Raw genomic sequence first — 16,999 nt, 5'->3', positions numbered from 1 at the left:
TAGTCACTTCCATACTAATGTTATTTTGTGCCCCAGGTTATTACATAGGAAAGGGCAAAAATAAAAGACCTTTCTTTTTTTGAACCAAAGCTGACATGTTGTGGACCTGATCCTTAGAAGTGCTTAGGGTTGCCAACTTTCTAATCACATGAAACTGAAGACCCTGGCCCTGCCCCCTGTTCACTACATTCTCCCTCCCTCAGTGGCTCACTCCCCTCACTTTCACTGGGCTGGGGCAAGGGGTTGGGGTGGGGTGAGGGCTCTAACTGGGGGGTGTGGGCTCTGGGGTAGGGCCAGAAATGAGGAGTTCAGGGTGCAGGATGGGGCTGGGGCAGGGGATTGGGGTGTTGGAAGGGGTGTGGGCTCTGAGGTGGGGCCAGGGATGGGGGTTTAGGGTTTAGGAGGGAGCTCCAGGCTGGGGGCAGAGGGGTTGAGGGTGTGGGCTCTGGGCTGGAGGGTGAGGAGGAAGGGTTGATGCTGTAGGACAGGTGAGGGATCCATTTGTGGGTGTGGGGTAGGGCTGAGGTTGAGGGGCTTAGGATGCAGAAGGGGGTTCAGGTTTGGGAGGGGGCTCAGGGACGGGGCAGAGGGTTGGGGCAGAGGGTTACCTCTGGTATCTCCTGGTCTGCGGTGCAGCGCGGGGGCGGGGTGTGTGTGGCTAAGGCAGGCTTCCTGCCTGTTCTGAGTCTGTGCTCCAGAAGTGGCCAGCACTGCAGATTCAGATCCTAAGTGGAGGCATGGCAGGTGGCTCTGTGCGCTGCTCTTTCCCGCAGGTGCTGCCTCCGCAGCTGCCATTAGCTGCAGTTCCTGGCCACTGGGAGTGTGGAGCTGGTGCTCAGGGTGCAGGTAGTGCATGGAACCCCTGTGGCCCCCTGCCTAGGAGCTGGACCTGCTGGCCACTTCTGGAGTGCAGCACAGAGCCAGGACAGGTAGAGAAAAGCCTGCCTTAGCTCCACAGAACTGTCGACCAGACTTTTAATGGCCCAGTCGGCAGTGCTGACCAGAGCTGCCAGGTTCCCTTTTTGACTGGGTGTTCTGGTCAAAAAACATACCTCTGGTCACCCTAGAAGAGCTGAGTGAATCAGGCTCTTAAGGTAAAAGTAAATGTAGAATTTGGTGTAATTTATTTAGTTTTTGCTGTAATCATTTTACACAAGCTAAACATAGAAAACTGTTAGAGCGCAGCCTTATTTGATGGCTGTATATTACAGATATTGCTTACCTAGTCATTGCTTTTTGAAAACTTCAGAATACAAAAGATGGGGACTGTGTGTGGTGGTGGTGGTGGTGGTGGTGGTGGTGGTGGGATTTACCTGCGTGTTTTTGTTTTTAAATGAAGGCTGAACTAATATTCGTTTTAGTCAAGATCCAATATTCAAGTACAATATATAGGCTATACGCTGTTTTTTACTGACGATAGATGAACTGTTGTTCCTCTGTTACGATACGGATTTATCCACATGTGTAAATTTGTAAGCAATATGAAAACTTCAGCCAGTGAGTATCTACCTAATATCAATCTGTTCTGTACAGAGATTAAAAAAAAAAGCACATCAATTACAATGTATACATATACCAGAAATAAAGCATAAAACTGCTCATTAATAACACAATTCCCAAAGGGAAAAAACCCTTACAAAATACAGTAAGTCACACAAACCAGTATCTAATACAAATTCCTTCATGAACGTAAGCTTTTTACAAAGATCTCTAGGATGGCAATAACCTCACAAAAAGAGTAGGTAGTTTTTTTTGTTTGTTTTTTTTTTAAAAACCACTTAGGAATAGCAGCAAAGAATCCTGTGGCACAGGATTCTTTGCTGCTTTTACAGATCCAGACTAACACGGCTACCCTCTGACACTTAGGAATAGTTTGCTTTTCTTCTTTTGAAGTCATTCAAACAATGTCCTATGTACAGGAAACAATTCTGTTGATTGTAATGTTGCTGAATTGCAGAAAATATTCATTTATTTTAATGGAGAATATTCTCTGTGGGCCTGATTCTCTGTGTTGTAAGTCCACAGTTACTCCATTGATGTTAATGGAGTTACACTGGTGTAAAATGGTGCTCAAGATCAGAATCTAGCCCAGAGAATCCATTTTATGTTATGCGAGGTTAAAATCAATCAGCTGAAGTTTGGAAACAGCTATTGGTATCTAACGCATTGTTTTAGGATTATGAAAGTTGAGACCTGAATGGACAAAACTTGAGACTTGTAAAGGAACACCAATGTGAAAACTACTAATGTAAGAAAAGTGAGTTCTAAGGCTCGCTCACTCCTGAGTCCCTTTGCCAGCTTTTGTGATTTTTATGATCATATTCTTCTGTTCTCTAACTGTCTCACTCTCATTGCTGCATGATAGATCCACACAAATGAAAGGGGAAATTGACTCTACAGGAGAAACAGAGAAACTGACTACATACAACGGCCTGGCCTACATTAAAAAAGTCAGGTCGACCTAGCTAAATCACTCAGGGGGCTGAAAAATCCGCATCCTTGAGCAATGTAGTTAAGCTGACCTAATCCACGAAGTAGACAGTGCCAGGTGGACGGAAGAGAATTCTTCCATCAACTTAGCTACTGCCTCTCAGGAAGGTGGATTAACTATTGCTAATTGGAGATCCCCTCTGTTGATGCAGGTAGCGTCTACTCTGAAGCACTACACACAGCACAGCAGTAGTATTTCAAGTTTAGAGAAGCCCAAAGGGCAGTCAACTCTGTAAAGCAAACAAAGTGGAAAAAATAGTGAAATAATTTTTCTCTAGTCCTTCACTGATAGTAAGCACAAATGCTTCTTGCAGTAATATAGTAGTTCAAATATTATGGAGAAGTTTGATTTCTAAAGTTTGACATTCCAACCTTAATTCAGCCTGTTGTGCTGAGGTAGGCATCACACAGTGAATGATGCACAGCAGAGTGTGCTGGTCTAAACCCTGCATTCTCAGAGGAGCAGCAGGCCTGATCCTTGGAAGTGCTAAGTGCCTCTATTACTATTCCTGTTTGTAACAAATGGTTCCCAAACTTCTGTAGACTTGATCCTGTGGTACCTTAAGTACGTGTGTCAGGTCTATGGACCTGGAATGCTATGATGGGGGGGCAAAGGAATAAGTAGCAAAAAACTTGTGCAAGGAGACTCTGCGTGTTGTAGATACAACCTTGGGTGGTGGTGGTTGGGGGTTGTCTTTGCAAGGGAAGGCATCTAGGGAAAAAAAGTATGCTGCCAACGGAGGCATGGCCAGAATCAGTGTTACTTTTGGCTACCTGATTTTTCTGACCCTTACTAGCAAGTTGGGAATGAGGCTTCCATCTCATAGCTCCACTGTCTGCGTTCCCCCTTCCGTGCAAGCTCAGCTCCTTTGCTCAGTACTTGCTAAGTACTATTTTTGCAAAAACCAATGCTGTATTTGTACCAGTATCTGAAAATGACCTCTAATACCTCTTTGATGTAGCTCTTATTGTCCCAACTTCAACTAAAGTGCTTTGAATGTTGCTGCTACAGTATAATGAAATGCTATTTTTAGAAAACTAAAAGCTCCCTGGTTTAAAGTGAATTGAGAATTTAAAAAATGACGCCCTTTACTTGGAGTGCTACATTTCCCACCATGTGCAATACCACCGTACAACTTTAAAGGCTCAAGTATGGCTCTACAAACTGAATCACGTGCAGGGAAAAGTGGGGCATCTGAATACTGTTCGCAGATGGGATACTGCAGGCATTCCGTGTGGAGCACGAGCAAGTCCAATGCCTGCAAGGGTGCTGAGGGGGAAGCATGCTTACCTGTGGAACTAGCTACACCTTTTCGTTAGGTATAGTATGCCCTTCCCCCAGTGATGTTTTGTATTGACTGGTTGGAGTGCAAGGAGGTGGGGCATGGAGATGTCTGTGTCCTACCCAGGCAGGCCTCCTCTGAGAACTGGACTGCTGCGGGCAAGATTGGCTGGCTTCCACTGCTTCTGCTCTCCAGCACTGATGCCTCTCTGTGCCTTTTCCCTATCTAATGCACTTCTGCAAGCCAGCCATAATTTGGCCTGAAGTGTCCAGTAGTAACGTATCTCTTAGCTGTTCAGTAGAAAAAAGAAAAATGCACTCAGTGCAAAGAAGTTTGAACAGAAGACTTCATGTCACTCAGTAGACATGGAAAGTGTTCCTGCTATTGATGATACTCTCAAATATGTGCGACTAAGTCATAGTCAGATCATTTTAGTGTTGGTCGAAATAATATTAGCTATGCTGAATTAATTAGGCACTAATGTTGGTGTGTTTAGTACTGTGATTCCAGAGGAATTCCTCTGTTTTGGTTGTAGTCACCAGGTACTCTGTATAAAATGAAGTCTTGCTGCATGACTTCATTTCACAGGAATGATTGATATAAAACAGATGTGGCCAAACTGTGGTTCGTGAGCCACATGTGGCTCTTTTACAGTTAAAATGCAGTTCACGGAGCCCTCCCTCCCCTGTTTTCCACCTACCAGACCAGGGTGTGGGGGTGTGTGACACAGGTGGAGCTCAGGGCTTCTGCCCTGCCCTGCGAGGGTGATAGGGCTAGGGGCTTCTGCCCTGTGGAGACGGGGATCTTGGGCTCCAGTCGTGTGGGAGGCATCTGCTGGGGTTCGGGGCTTCAGCCTTGCTCCTGCTGAAGCCCAAGCCCCAGTAGGTGTGCCCAGCTCTTGAACTTCTGAAGATTATTGTATGTGGCTCGGAGGGTCAGTAAATTTGGCCACCCCTGATATAAAATATACTGTATGTCTTCAAATTAAATCCCTACCATAAAATATAGTCAGGCTATTGCAACATGCAGTGACTCGATATCTCATTCCTGTTCTGCCTTGCAAAGCAATTCTCCCATTCCTGACGGGGATAAATTATGAGACCAATCAAGTGCTGAATAACTATCAGCCTGAGAGAATTGGATTATTGCCTTGTAAAACATAGGGGTAATGGTGTTATTGCTGTTGTAATCAGTGAGATATTCTTTTTTTTTTTCCGTTTCCAATCAGGTTCAGGAAGGGGAGAGGTTGTCCTTTTTTAAAATTGTTTTTAAATTTTTGTACACTCCTCTGGAGAGCAAGTACAGTTGAGGCAACTTGTGCTCAGGAATTTGTTTTGCCAGTCTCATTGCTGTGAATAAAATGACTAGAATCAGGGACTGAAATTACTATTACCCTTCACTCTGATTGGATGAGGGGTCCCTTTGTACTCTGAGGTGTGATGTAGAGGGAACAGTGACTGGGAATGTCAGCATCTACCCTATTGTGACATAATGTTCACCAGAGAACTTTGGAATAATTCACATTCATTATTCTAAAACAGATTAGGCTCAAATGGCAATTGATGGATGGAGAGGCAAAGAAAGTTGATCTGCCAAAGGTTTGTCTTGTTGTCCCTTGTCTACCTTGGCTTGGATCTTGCAAGAGCAACTTGCATTTCACTGTACTGAGCTTTCCATCAAATACGATGTTTCCTTTCAAAATAATAATCTTGACCTAGAATTAAAATATTGCTTACAGACAGTTTTCTGAACTCTTTCAACATTGTTTTTGTAAGTTGAGAGGTGATTCTTGTCAGATGTCTTGACCGAACTCCATCTTGTGGTGTCATCTTTATTTGTCTGTCATTCACTTGGATAGTTCGCTCTTGAAAGCTGCTCGCTGCATTCTAAACTAACCTCTCCCATCTTGAGGCACATCATTATAATTTTCTGAAAAAGATAAAAATGTTTGCCCGTAAGTGTCAAGAAGACAGTGTAATGGGAAATAGCATAACTGTAAACCCATATTGTTTCATTGTTTATTTTAAAACAATCCTTTCTACGTAGAGCTGAACAAATAATTGATATTTTTAGTTTGGTGGTTGAACTGAAAAATCTGGGGGTGGGGGAGTTTGTTTTGAACCGAAACTGAAATGAAAAACTGAAGGGGGTGGGGGTGGGAAACAAGTAGAGGTTGATTTCAAAATAACATTTTCAAAGCTATTTGATTAGTTCAGTTTACCCTAGAAATGAACTTTCAGTAAATTTACTATTTGCCCAATTTTTTTTTGCTCAGCTCTTCTAATAAGGACTCTGATCTTGCAAATACTTTAGCACGTGCTTAACTTATTCATTTAAGTAATCCTATTGACGAGTTTGACTAATCAGCTATGTTGGAGTCTAAAACAGATGCTAAAATTCGTGTCTTTCCCAAATTTCTCCTTCTCCACTGTGGATGCCAATTGTCAATACTGATTGTCTTGTTGCCCAAGAACATGGCAAGGGGGCACAGTAGCCTCTGTTGTTGTTGAGCATGACATATTTGTCTTGAAATGCGAAGGAAGAAACATGTGTAAAGTGAATTACTAGCAAGTTGAATTTTAAAAAATCACTTTTTAAATAAAAAAAGGATTTTCTTTACATATTACACTTTCTTAATTTTGTAGTAAGTTTAGACCGTAACACATGTCAATCTATGAAATAATTTTAAATTAAATACCCAAAATAATATTAAGTGGTAAAATTTGGTGGTAAATTTTAAGCAACATCAAATCACAGAACTGGAGGAAGCTATTCACTAAGCATCTGGAGCCAGAGTTTGACAGCTAAAGCAGCTTTTGATAGCAGTATCCTCTTCTGTAGATTCGGAGAGAATTACAGTTTATGAAACCAGTTCGGTTCAAAGACTACTTCATTCAAAATTAAAAAACCAGTTGGGAGTTGCAAAAGCAGGAAAGCTTGTTCTCTTCCTCCAGTGTATGCATAAAAGTTGAGGTGTGAAAGGATGAGATCTAAAATCTTGAAGGCGATAGTGACCATAAATAATTTACTAACTAAGAATAGTAAAGTATTGGTTTAATAAATCAGTTAATTTTAAATGCAAAACAAGTTGTGATAAACTTTTTTTTTATATCCAGAACACTTAAGGTAGCTTTATTGGATTTTAAAAAGTAAAATGCTGCTTTTTACATTTTTAATTGAACTTAAATGTCAATCCAAACACAGCTTGACACAAATCATAAGTAAAAGATTAGCCATCTAGTAAATAGAAAATGCTGAATGATGCATTTCTTACTATAATAAAAATGTAAATTAAGAATCTGAATGAATGTAAGTCAAGCTATATAATTGATTTAAATACATGTGTACAGATGCACTGTTTCCTGCCGGTTAGCAAAAAGAAGCACCAAACCAGTGTAAAGATTATATTTAATTGCAAGTCCGTGTTTTAATAGTTACTAACCAATGAGGATCAACTTTGTTTAGGAAAATAATTAAAGTACAAATGCAAAACATAATTAAAATGGCTTATTTAAATAACTCTTCCTGCTTGCTGATTTTTAAATCATGATGAAAATCAGTGATTGGAGCCACTGGGACTCTATAAGTGCTAAATAAATCTTATTTTTATTGATGTTAATACCTTATGCATAGGGCACTGAATAAGAAATTAGTGTCCAATCCAGATACTCACTCTGCCACTGACTCATTTTGTGGCCTTCAGGAATCACTTCATGTTTCTAAACAGCTATTAGGATAGTTTACATAAGCACTGAGAGGATTATTCAGTCTGACCATAACAAATGCTATAAATATGCTAGGTCAGTGGGTCTCAAACTTTTGTACTGGTGACCGCTTTCACATTGCAAGCCTCTGAGTGCGACCCTCCCACCACCAATAAATTAAACATCCTTTTAAATATCTTTAACACCATTATAAATGCTGGATACAATGCAGGGTTTGGGGTGGAGGTTGACAGCTCGCAACCCCTATGTAATGACCTCGCAACCCCCTGAGGGGTCCCAGCTCCAAGTTTGAGAACCCCTGTGCTAGGTATTATCAAGAATAAAGCCTTTGCAAATGAGTATGAGCCTGATCTGAGAGGTGCTGAGCACTTGAAAGTCAATGTTGTTGATTATTTACTACAGATATAAAGTAAGAGGAACAGTCTGCCCCAAAGAGCTAAATAGATAAAGAATACAAAAGGTAGAGGAGAAAGAGGTGAAGTGACTTGATCCAGGTTACACAATCATCATCAGAGCTCGGAGAAGAGCCTGGGAGGGCCTTATCTATTAGTCCATGCTGCCTAGAGGTTGTGTCATAAACAGATAGTTAAGGGTTAATGTCTCTTTTACATGTAAAGGGTTAACAAACAGGGAACCAAACACCTGACCAGGAGACCAATCAGGAGACAAGATACTTTCAAATCTCGGTGGAGGGAAGCCTTTGTTTGTGTTTTTTGGGTTTGGCTTTGTTCTCTCTGGGTTCTGAGAGTAACCACACGTACCTACAGGCTCTCTAATCTTCTGTTCAAATTTAGTAAGTACAAAGGTAGAAAGGCGGCTTAGTCTTTTTGATTTGTTTTTCTTTATTTGCAAATGTGTATCTGGCTGGTAGAGTTTTAATGTGTATTTGGCTGAAAGTATTTTAAATTGTATTTCTGTTGGAGGAGGCTTTTTCTCCAGTTTCTATAAGTTGACAGACCCTGTAACTTTCCATCTAAAGTACAGAGACACCTTTTTACTTTTTTCTTTCTTTTTATTAAAAGTTTTGCTTTTAAGACCTGTCTGATTTTCCCCCTTGTTGAGGCTCAAGGGAATTGAGTCTGTACTTAACAGGGAAGGAGAAGGGAGGGGAAGGGTGGAATCCCTTTGTTTTAGATTCACGAGCGTGAATCTGTCTATCTCTCCAGGAGACCTAATTTCTCTATGTTCTGATTCAAGGAGTTTGAATCACAATAATCTTCCAGGGTAACCCAGGGAGGGGAAGGCTGAGAAAGGCAACAGTGAGGAAAGGGGTTTACTTTCCTTGTGTTAAGATCCAGGGGGTCTGGGTCTTGGGGGTCCCCAGGGAAGGTTTTGGGGGGACCAGAGTGTATCAGGCACTGGAATTCCTGATTGGTGGCAGCTTATCAGATCTAAGCTGGTAATTAAGCTTAGAGGAATTCATGCTGGGACCCCAACTTTTGGACTCTAAGGTTCAGACTGGGGAAATATATCATGACATGTTGTGAGTGATCAGTTCCTCTCAGGATGTGGCCAGTGTCAAACATTGCTCAGAACAGTGATATGTAGTATAAATACCTAGTCTAGATCAATATGTAGGAAAATAATATAGGTTGCATTTTGGGATAGGCCAAGCTTAAAAATTGTCCAAGGAGCTAAATGCACTTTATGGTAGTTTGCCATAGTGTATGTAGGCTGAGGCACAATATATATTGTTCTAACCATAATAATACTAATTTACTTAACATAAGAATAGCCATACTGGGTCACACCAATGATCAATGTAGCCTAGGATCCTGTCTTCTGACAGTGGCCGGTGCTAGATGCTTTTGAGGGAATGAACAGAACAGGGCAATTATTGAATGGTCCTAGCTTCTGGCAGTCAGATGTTTAGGGACATCCAGAGCAAGTGGTTGCATCCCTGACCATTCCAGCAAATAGTCATTGATGAATCTATCTTCCATGGACTTATCTAATTCTTTTTATGAACCCAACTATACTTTTTGGCCTTCATAACATCTGGCAATGGGTTCCACGGGTTGACTGTGTGAAAAGTACTTCTTTATGGTGGTTTTAAACTTGCTGACAATTAAATTCTTTGAGTGACCCCTGGTTATTGTGGCATTCTCCACACCATTTATGATATTATAGACTTTTATCATATCCTCTCTCCTAAAATGAACAGTCCCAGTTGTCTTAATCTCTCCTCATATAGAAACTGTTCCATACCCCTAATAATTGCCCTTCTCTGTACTTTTTCTAATTCTAACATAGCCTCTTTGAGATGGGGGCAACTGGAACTGTGTGCAGTATCCAAGGTGTGGGTGCACCATGGATTTATATAGTGGCATTGTGATATTGTCTATCTGATTATCTATCCCTTTCCTAATGGTTCCTAATGTTCTTTAGCTTTTTGGACTGCTGCTGCACTTGGAGTGGATGCTTTCAGAGAACTAGCTATGATGACTCCAAGATCTTTCTTGAGTGGTAACAGCTAATTTAGACCCCTTATTTTGTATTGTGATAGACCAGGCCAGTTGGGAGCAGCAGAGTAGTAGAAGGGAAATAAACTGGCCACTGCAGTTTTCTGTTCCCTGAGTGACCAAGCAGGGGCTGCTCCAAGCTAATGAGAACACCTGACTCCAATTAACCTGCTAAGAGTCAGGTAAGGCTTTTAAGCACCTGACTCTAAGGCCCCTCTGATGCTATAAAAGAGCTCACTTCAGTCAGCCCAAAGGGAGCCAGAGGAGAGGAAGTGCATGCGAGGAACTGGGAGCAAGAGGTGTGCAAGAAGCTGAGAGTGAGTAGGCATACTGCTGGAGGACTGAGAAGTACAAGCGTTATCAGATATCATGAGGAAAGTCCGGTGGTGAGGACAAAGAAGGTGTTGAGAGGTGGCCATGGGGAAGTAGCCCAGGGAGTTGTAGCTGTCGCACAACTGTACCAGGAGACACTCTGGACAGCTGCAGTCCACAGGGTCCTGGGCTGGAACCCAGAGTAGAGGGTGGGCCCAGGTTCCCCCTAAACTTCCCAACTCCTGATCAGATACAGGAGGAATTGACCTGGAGTGTGGCTTCCCAGAGGGGAACGTCTCTGGGCTGTTTCCCGATCCACAGGGTGAATCTGTGAGGTGAGTAAATCTGCCAATAAGCGCAGGACCCACCAAGGTAGGGAGGAACTTTGTCACAGTACGTATAGTTGGGATTATGTCTTCTAATGTGCATCACTTCGCATTTATCAACATTGAATTTCATTGCCCCTTTTATTGCCCAGTCACCCAGTTTTCTGAAATCCCTTTGTAACTCATTGCAGTCTGCTTTGGATTTGCCTATCTTGAGTAGTTTTGTGTCCTCTGCAAACTTTTCCACCTCACTGTTTTCCCCTTTTCCTAGATGATTTATGAATATGTTGAACGGCACTGGTCCCCATACAGATCTTTGGGGACCCTGCTTTTTACCTCTCTCCACTGTGAAAACTGACCATTTATTTCTACCTTTTGTTTCCTATCTTTTAACCAGTCACTGATCTATGAAAAGACCTTTCCTCTTATCCCATGACTGCTTATTTTGTTTGAGCCTTCAGTGAGGCACCTTGTCAAAGGTTTTATGAAAGTCCATATACACTATACCCACAGGATCACCCTTCTCTACATGCTTGTTGACATGCAACCTCAAAAATTTGAATAGATCGGTGAAGCATGATTTCCTCTTACAAAATCTGCATTGATTCTTCTCCAACAAATCGTGTTCATCTATGTGTCTTATAATTCTGTTCTTTACTATGGTTTTAACCAATCTGCCTGGTACTGAAGTTAGGTTTACCAGCATGTAATTACCAGGATAGCCTCTAGAGTGTTTTTTTTTTTAATTGGCGTCACCTTAGCTATCCTCCAGTAATTTTGGTACAGAGGCTGACTTAAGTGATAGGTTGCATACCACAGTTAGTAGTGCTGTAATTTCATATTTGAGTTCCATCAGAGCTCTTGGGTGAATGCAATCTGGTCCTACTGATGTATTTCTGTTTAATTTATCAATTTGTTCCCAAATCTCCTCTATTGACACCTCATCTGGGACAGTTCCTCAGATTTGTCAGCTAGAAAGAATGGCACAGATGTGGGAATCTCCCTCCCATCTTCTGCAGTAAAGACTGATGAGGAGCTTAGCTTCTCCACAATAACCTTGTGTTCCTTGAATGCTCCTGTAGCACCTCGATCATCCAATGGCCACAGTTCACACAGTAAATAAGCACCTCAACTTTCACAAAAAGCTAAAAATCAAGCGAATCCCATTTTAAAACAAGACCAAAACCAAGCCAGTCCCTAAGAATCCTAACACATTATGTGACTAGATCCCCCTGGCGTGCCGTCTGGGACTGTGGTGGGCCCACTGTGCACCCCTGACTCTCTTTCTCCCCCACCTCTTGTCCCTTGCCCCAGCTTGCAGGGAGCCAATCAAAAAAAAGAAGCTACAAGCTCCAAAAGCTATAAGCCCAAAACTAGCCAACAAACGACTCACAAGCCAATTAAGCCCAAACCATCAATTTCTGCATTTTTTTCCCATGGGTTTGGCATGTCTGCCAATGGCCTCACTGATTGATTATTTGGCACGCTTCCTGCTTTTCATGTAATTGGAAAAAAAAAAGCTGTTAGTTTTAGTGTCTTTTTGCTGGTTGCTCTTTAAATTGTTTTGGCCTGCCTAATTATACTTTTACAGTTGACCTGCCAGAGTTTTGCTACTTTCTATTTTCCTCAGTTGGCTTTGACTTCCAATTTTTAAAGGATGTCTTTTTGATTCTAACTGCCTTTTACTCTGTTTAGCCATGGTTAGTCATCCTACTGTTTTTGGTTTTTTTTCTTGGTTTTGGGGGCTATACATTTAGTCTGAGCCTCTATTATGGTATTTTAAAATACCAGTAGTTACCCTGCAGCTTGCAGGCATTTCACTCTTGTTACTAAACCTTTTATTTCCATTGAACTAGCTTCCTCATCTTTGTGTAGTTCCCCTTTTTGAAGATAAATGCTACCCTGGTGGAATTCTCTGGTGTATTCCCCCTTACAAGGAGGTTAAATTTAATTGCATTGTGTTCACTATTACTGAGTGGTCAGATATATTCACCCCTTGGACCAGATCCTGTGCACCTCTTAGGACTAAATCAAGAATTGCCTTTTTCCTTATGGGTTCCAGGACTAGCTGCCCCAAGAAGCAGTCATTAATTGTGTCTAGAAATTTCATCTCTGCTTCCCCTCCTGAGGTGACATGTACCCATCAATATGGGGTTAGTTGAAATCCTCCATTATTATTGGGTTTTCTGTTTTTTTTAGCCTTTCTAATCTCCTTGAGCATTTCACAATCACTGTCACCATCCTGGTGAGGTGATAGATAGTAAATTCCTGCTGCTATATTTTTTCCATCAGAAATTGGTAGTTCTTTACCTTCTGGGTATTCACAGGTTTAGGTGCTACATTATACAGCTAACATTTCATTAATGCAGTGTAAAGAAATCTGTTTTTAGACCCAAAATATCTGTGGGAATCAGTGTTTGCTCCTATCTAGTAGACGGCAAACTGTCAAATTAACTTAGAACATAGGGCTTGATTCACCTTTTTGTTACTCCATTTTCATGCCAGTGCTAATGCTATTGAAATTGCAGTGATGATCAGTTAGGATGTTTGTTTGTTTTTGTTTGTTTTGCTGTATCATCTGGACCTTCTGCTCTCATGCATAATGAGCAAGGGTGTCTTAGAATCTTGTGCAAAGTAATCCCGTGTGATATGTGCTTCATCTACCACATGCCCTTTGAAGAGGTAAACTGTGGGTCCAGAACACCCACATGGCTGGGAGAGAATATAAACACAGCCTATGAGGGAGTCTGGGGTTCAGCACTGGTAACAAGGATAGGGAAGTTGGATGGCAAAGTCATAGCTCTTGGGGGTTGGGAATGGGGGTGTGCTAGATAGAGAATCAGTGCTCCAAGGGTGTATCTAAGGATCTCAAGCTAAGGGCAGTGCCTGGACCAATTTCAGACTCCCAAGGCACATAAGATCCAGTAGCTGAATCCACTCACAGGAGTCTGATGAGTGGTCAAGAGGGGGCACTTTCCTAGATCTGTGAAACCTCATAAGAACATAAGAATGACCACACTGGATCATACCAAAGGTCCAGCTAGCCCAGCATCCTGTCTTTTGACAGTGGCTAATGCCAGGTGACCCAGAGGGAATGAACAGAACAGGTAATCATCAAGTGATCCATCCCCTGTCATGCATTCCCAGCTTCTGGCAAAACAGTGATTTCTAAAGCACACTGTCATGTGGGGCACAACTAATGCAGACCAACAGGGTCTCTATGCACCTATAGGTTCCCTATCTCTGTTAAAGCACACGAGGAAACCTTTAGTGTGCACTGGGAGGGTCTACATGTACCAATTAATGTGCAACATATTAATACACTTAGGGTATGCCTACACTACCTGCCAGATTGGTGGGTAGTGATCGATCGATTGGGGATCGATTATCATGTCTAGTGTAGACACGATAAGATCGATCCCCGATCACTCTGCCTTTGACTCTGGAATACCACCGCACGCGTGAGGCGGAAGCGGAGTCAATGGGGGAGCGACAGCGGTCGACTGACAGCCAGGTAAATCAACCTAAGATATGCCGACTTCAGCTACACGAATAGCATAGCTGAAGTTGCGTACCTTAGGTCGACTCCCCCCCTCTCCCCAAGAGTAGGCCTAGCCTTAGAAATCACTCCTCCCACCCCATTGTGCACATTACCTACCATGCAGGCATGCCCTTGGGTGCACAAGTCTCAATTACTTTCAGTAGAACTTCTCCTAACCCACTTTGGAAAATTCTACCCTAGCTGGCCATCTCACTCCATCATGGCCCTTGTAGGACTCTTCAGTTGGTACCCATATGCAGGTTCTGAGGGGTCCAAGTTAGGAAAGCTCTGTATTTTTGGTACTTATATTACTGTAGTGCCTGAGCATCTTACAATCTTTAAAGTATTTATCCTCACAGCATCCTTGTGAGGTACGGCTGTACTATTATGTTAATTTAACATTTTGGGGAAGTAAGGCAAAGACACACTAAGGGTTTGTCTATACAGACATTTAGCTCATGGCAAGCTGGGGTGTGCGCCCACCCCTCAGTAGTAGTCTGCTGCAGATTTAGGGCAAGTCAACGCTACAAAATTAAGTCAACCCAAGTTACGTTGATGTACAGCCACCGTAGTAATTACGTTGCTTTTGTATATCCACACTACTCTCCTTGTACCAGCGGTGTGGGTCCTTACTGCCAGTGCTTGCATCAATACCATGGGTAGGTATCCCACTGTGAAACTTGCCACCATCTAGCAGAAGCTGATTTTTTTGGGAAGGGTTTACAATGCCTCATGGGAGCAAATGAGGCATGCAGGCATAGGCACCAACTCCATGGGTGCTCCAGCCCTGGAGCACCCATGGAAAAAAATTAGCAGGTGCTTAGCACCCACCAGCAGCCGAGCTCCCCTCCACTCCCGCCCGCCGGCGGCCCCACCAATCAACTCCTCCCCCTCCCTCCCAGTGCCTCTTGCACACTGTGTGGAACAGCTGTTTCGTGGCATGCAGGAGGCCCTGGGAGGGAGCGGAGGAGCAGGGATAGGGTAGAAAAAGGTAAATCTGGGAAAGGGTGGGGCCTTGGGGAAGGGTTGGGGTTGGGGCTGGGTGGATGTGGGGGCTTGGTGGAAGGGGTGGAGTTTGGGTGGGGCCTGAATTTGAGCACCCCTGGGAAAAATTAGAAGCTGGCACCTGTGCTTGCAGGGGTGACTGGGAACATGATTTCAGTGCCCCATGATGCAGTTTTCTCCATCTCATAATGTTATCTGCACCCCATAATGTTTCATGCCTCTTTTGAAAAGCCTCAGAAACCCGCACGTCCACTATCTCTGCAAGAAACATGGATCCTGCCCAACTTTGCGTTGTTGTGATGAGTGCTGAAAGCACAATGTGCCTGATCCTGCAGTATTTGCAGATCTGCCAAAGGAGCAGTGGAGAATGGTAGCTTGCTGTGGGATGTAGAAAGAAACTATTCTTTTCAAGGTGGTAGTTGGCATTAACGGAGCAGCTACTGACTGGTGGGATTGATAATTATGCAGATATGGAAAGACAAACTGTAGCTGCAGAATTTTTGGATGTGCAAAACTGCATTCCTGGAAGTGTGTGCTGAGTTCGCCCCAGCCTTCTGGCGCAGCCACATCAAAACGAGAGCTGCTCTGACAGTGGAGAAGCAATTGGCGATCGCTGTGTGGAAGTTTGCAACGCCAGATTGATACCAATCAGTCATGAATCAATTTGGAGCTGGGAAATCTACTGTGGGGGCTGCTGTGATGCAAGTGTGCAGGGCCATTAATTGTGTCCTGCTACAAAGGACTGTGATTCTGGGCAATGTGCAGGACATACTGCATGTGTTTTGGCAATGAGGTTCCTGAACTGCGATGGGGCGATAGCTGGCATGCACACCTCTATTTTGGCACCAGACCATCTTGCCAGACAGTACATTAACAGCAAGGGCTACTTTTCTGTGGTATTGCGAGCCCTAGTGGATCATCAGGATATTTTACTGACATCAATATGGTCTGGTCAGGGAAGGTGCATGGCGCACACATCTTTAAGAACAGAGGCCTGTTCAGAAATCTGTAAGCCGAGATTTTCGTTCCAGACCAGAGGATTACCATTGGGGATGATGAAATACCAATAGTGATTCTGGGAGACCCAGCCTACCCCTTACTCCCATGGCTGATGAAGCCGTACACTGGCCACCTCAATAGCAGGGAGTGCTACAACTGCAGGCTCAGCAGGGGCAGAATGAAAGTTGAATGTGTTTTTTAGGTGTTTGAAAGGCTGCTGGCCTATCTATGCACAGATTAGATCTCAGTGAAAAAAATATTCCAGTGATTATAGCTGCCTGCTGTGCACTTCATAATATGTGACACAAAGGGGGAAAAGTTTCCAGTGGACTGGAGGATGGAGGTGGAACAGTTGCCTTCTGATTCAAGCAGCCAGATACAAGGCTATAAGAAGAACTCAGTGGAGAGCTATGTGGCTCAGGGAGGCTTTGAAAGACTATTTTAATAGTGAGCCACAATAATGTGTGCACTGCCTGGCATTGGTGTGTGCGCTTTTTCTGTGGTTTTTTTTTTTTTGCACCCGAGTATCTTGGGGGGGAGAGGGTCAATATGCACCTCTTGCTATTAGCTATGAATGATGTCTGCCCCAGCCAGCATATAATGTGAACTAATAAAATGATTGTTTTCATAAATAGACTTTTATTCCAAACCACTGCAAACAGACATACAAGTAAGTGAATAAAACTTTATAAATACAGGGAAAAGAACCTTGGAAGAGGAAAGAACAGTCATTTTCCTTTCACAAACACACACTGACTTGTAAGAAACACAGTTGGTGTAAGTGCGGCTGTGATTCTGTCCACCTCTGGGATGGAGTGGTAGGGGTAATACCATGGTCTGGATGCCATGGGAATGT

General features: G+C 43.1%; 1 protein-coding gene across 1 annotated transcript in view; it reads right to left on the bottom strand.

The window, feature by feature from the left end:
• Positions 1 to 1,867: 1,867 nt before the first annotated feature.
• Positions 1,868 to 16,999, bottom strand: part of SHISAL1 (shisa like 1) — a 174,305-nt gene continuing 159,173 nt past the window's right edge. Inside the window, exon 5 of the mRNA XM_030539915.1 lies at positions 1,868 to 5,702. Coding sequence (XP_030395775.1) covers position 5,702 — 1 coding nt within the window. The 3' untranslated portion in view covers positions 1,868 to 5,701. The remainder of the gene's footprint in view (positions 5,703 to 16,999) is intronic.

Source organism: Gopherus evgoodei, chromosome 1 (genome assembly GCF_007399415.2).
Source record: "Gopherus evgoodei ecotype Sinaloan lineage chromosome 1, rGopEvg1_v1.p, whole genome shotgun sequence".
Classification (NCBI taxonomy): Eukaryota; Metazoa; Chordata; order Testudines; family Testudinidae; genus Gopherus; species Gopherus evgoodei.
The sequence above is the reverse complement of the archived record's forward strand: the minus strand, read 5'-3'. Positions and strand labels throughout refer to the sequence as shown.